At 37.5% G+C, this 2,399-nt stretch overlaps 1 protein-coding gene across 1 annotated transcript; it reads right to left on the reverse strand.

Moving 5' to 3' along the window:
- Positions 1-1,006: 1,006 nt before the first annotated feature.
- On the reverse strand, positions 1,007-1,714 carry LOC145131513 (uncharacterized). The gene has a single exon (XM_079066189.1). It carries the CDS (start codon positions 1,712-1,714, stop codon positions 1,007-1,009), a length of 708 nt encoding a protein of 235 aa, XP_078922315.1.
- Between the last annotated feature and the right edge of the window lie 685 nt (positions 1,715-2,399).

The raw sequence follows: 2,399 nt of genomic DNA on the forward strand, positions 1-2,399 counted from the left end.
GAATGATACCCACTGATTGGAAGTATATAGGATCCATATATTCACATCCCCTATCAGTCCTAAGACATTTAACCGGATTGACCAATTGCAATTCCACCTCGATTTTGTATATTTTGAATTTATCTAAGGCTTCGTCCTTAGAATGTAACAAATACACATAGCAAAACCGAGTGAAATCATCAATACAAGTGACTACATACTTTTTATTTCCCAAAGAATGAGTGGAGTGAAAATCACACAGGTCACTATGTACAAGTTCCAAAACAGGTGAATTTCTAGTGACACTAGGAAAAGGTTGTTTTGTCACTTTTGTAAGCATACATGTTTTACATTTATCATAAGTCATATCAAAGGCTGTAATTAATCCATATTTTGACATCTCATGCATCCTTCTAAAGTTGACATGACCTAATCTTACATGCCAAAACATATATTTATCAACATTAGTAGCAGAAGATACAAATGCAAAATTTTGAACATGTAATAATTTGTCAACAATATTCAAACAAAAAATTCTATTATTCAAATATCCAAAGCCAACAAACATTCCATCCTTAGACAAAATAAACTTATCTGACTCAATAACTTGTTTAAGACCATCAGAATTCAAACAGCTAGAACTAACAAGATTCTTGTGAATCTTAGGAACAAACAAAACATCAAAAAGCCTAATTGTCTTTCCAGAAGTAAATTCAAGAAACATGACACCACCACCACAAATAGGAATAAATGAATTGTCTCCCATTTTCAGCCCCAGAGTCGATCCACCAAGCAACATCATCATCCTGTAGTAAACATAATTCTGATTAGAATTATTAAAGTTAGTAAAAAACTTACCACCTTTAACTTGGGTCGAAGACCCATTCACCTTCGCATTGGCTCCACTGTGTCCAACACCATTGTTGCCTAAGTTCACATGCCAATCACGCTTGAAATGTCCAACCTGATTGCACCTCCAACAAACCCGATCCTTTTTCTTTTTTTTGGAGTTACTTGGGACATGTTGCTACTTACGTTTTCCATGTCCTTTGTGGTTCTGATTTCTTGGTTTGTTTTCAACCATATGAACCGAGGGCTGTCCAAATTCAACTTTCCCTTCAGAATTATCACATTTGTCACTTTCCTTCGCACGAAGAGATTCTTCAATACAAATATGACTAGCAAGTTTAACCAAAGAAAAATCCTCCTTTTGATGTTGTAAGTTATGTTTGAAGTCTTTCCACAATAGAGGAAGTTTGTCAATGATGCTTGACATAGCAATTGATTCATCCATATTCATACAGCGCAGTTTAAACTGACCATATATTCCAAGGAGTTCATTGTATTGTTCAGTGACAAACCTTGAATCGTCCGTCTTAAAATTATTAAAATCACAGACTAGGAACTTCTTGCTAGAAGCGTCCTCAGTGATGTATTTCAATTCAAGGGTGTCCCACAACTCCTTGGCACACAAGGCTTCACTATGGATATCAAATACATCATTAGACATACCATTCAGGATGTGACCCTTGCAGATGTAGTCATCGTTGTCCCACTTTTGTCTCCTCCTTATCTCTTTAATTGTCTCAGTAGCACCTTCCTTAACCTCCAGTGGTCTTGGAGTGGTCAACACGTATGCTGCCTTCAGAGTAGTCAGCATGAAGTGCATCTTCTTCTTCCAATGCCTGAAATCGACTCCTTCAAACTTCTCCAGCTTTGCAAACTTTATAGTCATCTTGCGGATTGAGTCTCCCATCTCCAGAAATAGCAAATATAAGTTCGATTGTTGGAGGAAATAAGGTTTATGTTGGAGATCTGGATACCCTTTGGATCATGTGAACACTTTCCAAACTGATATTTCTACCCTATGCCTGGGTTGCAAGAAATTCAGCCTAGGATAATTCAAGAGGACATTTACGAATCTAGGCACAGAAAACGTAAGCCAAATTTCTAGAAGGATTTTGTATTCGTTTGAAGAAAAGGAGAGTTAATAATTTTATGTGTATCTTCTCAAAGAGAAGAGTCTTTTATATAATAAACAAGATTAAGGTTTTTACTTAGGGTTAGCCGTTATGTGTTGTTTTGGAAGCAAGCTAGGAAATAAGAAATTTAATGAGGATTTAGGGTTTCCAAAACTAACGAGTTTCGTTTGTTTTACCATAATCACCCTCAAGAATTTGAATTTCCTACTAAGTTCCCATATGTAAAATTCGGAGAGGTTTTGGGGCGCTGCCCCTAGACCCCGCCAAAGAGGTGCTTCCCCTTTGGAAACCACAGACACAGGGGCGATGCCCCCGGACCCCCAACTTGACGTCGAACCGGCTTGTCATTCGATCTTATACATACGTGCACTCCGCACAAACCTGTACATATATTAGAGTAAAATTATGAAGCCCCTTAGCTCATATGTTCGTTCCAGT

Source organism: Lactuca virosa, chromosome 8 (assembly GCF_052849685.1).
Source record: "Lactuca virosa cultivar CGN04683 chromosome 8, Lactuca_virosa_CGN04683_v6, whole genome shotgun sequence".
Lineage (NCBI taxonomy): Eukaryota > Viridiplantae > Streptophyta > Magnoliopsida > Asterales > Asteraceae > Lactuca > Lactuca virosa.

Coding starts and splice junctions, on each gene's coding strand:
- LOC145131513 (XM_079066189.1), bottom strand. CDS start 1,714: ATGACTATAAAGTTTGCAAAGCTGGAGAAGTTTGAAGGAGTCGATTTC.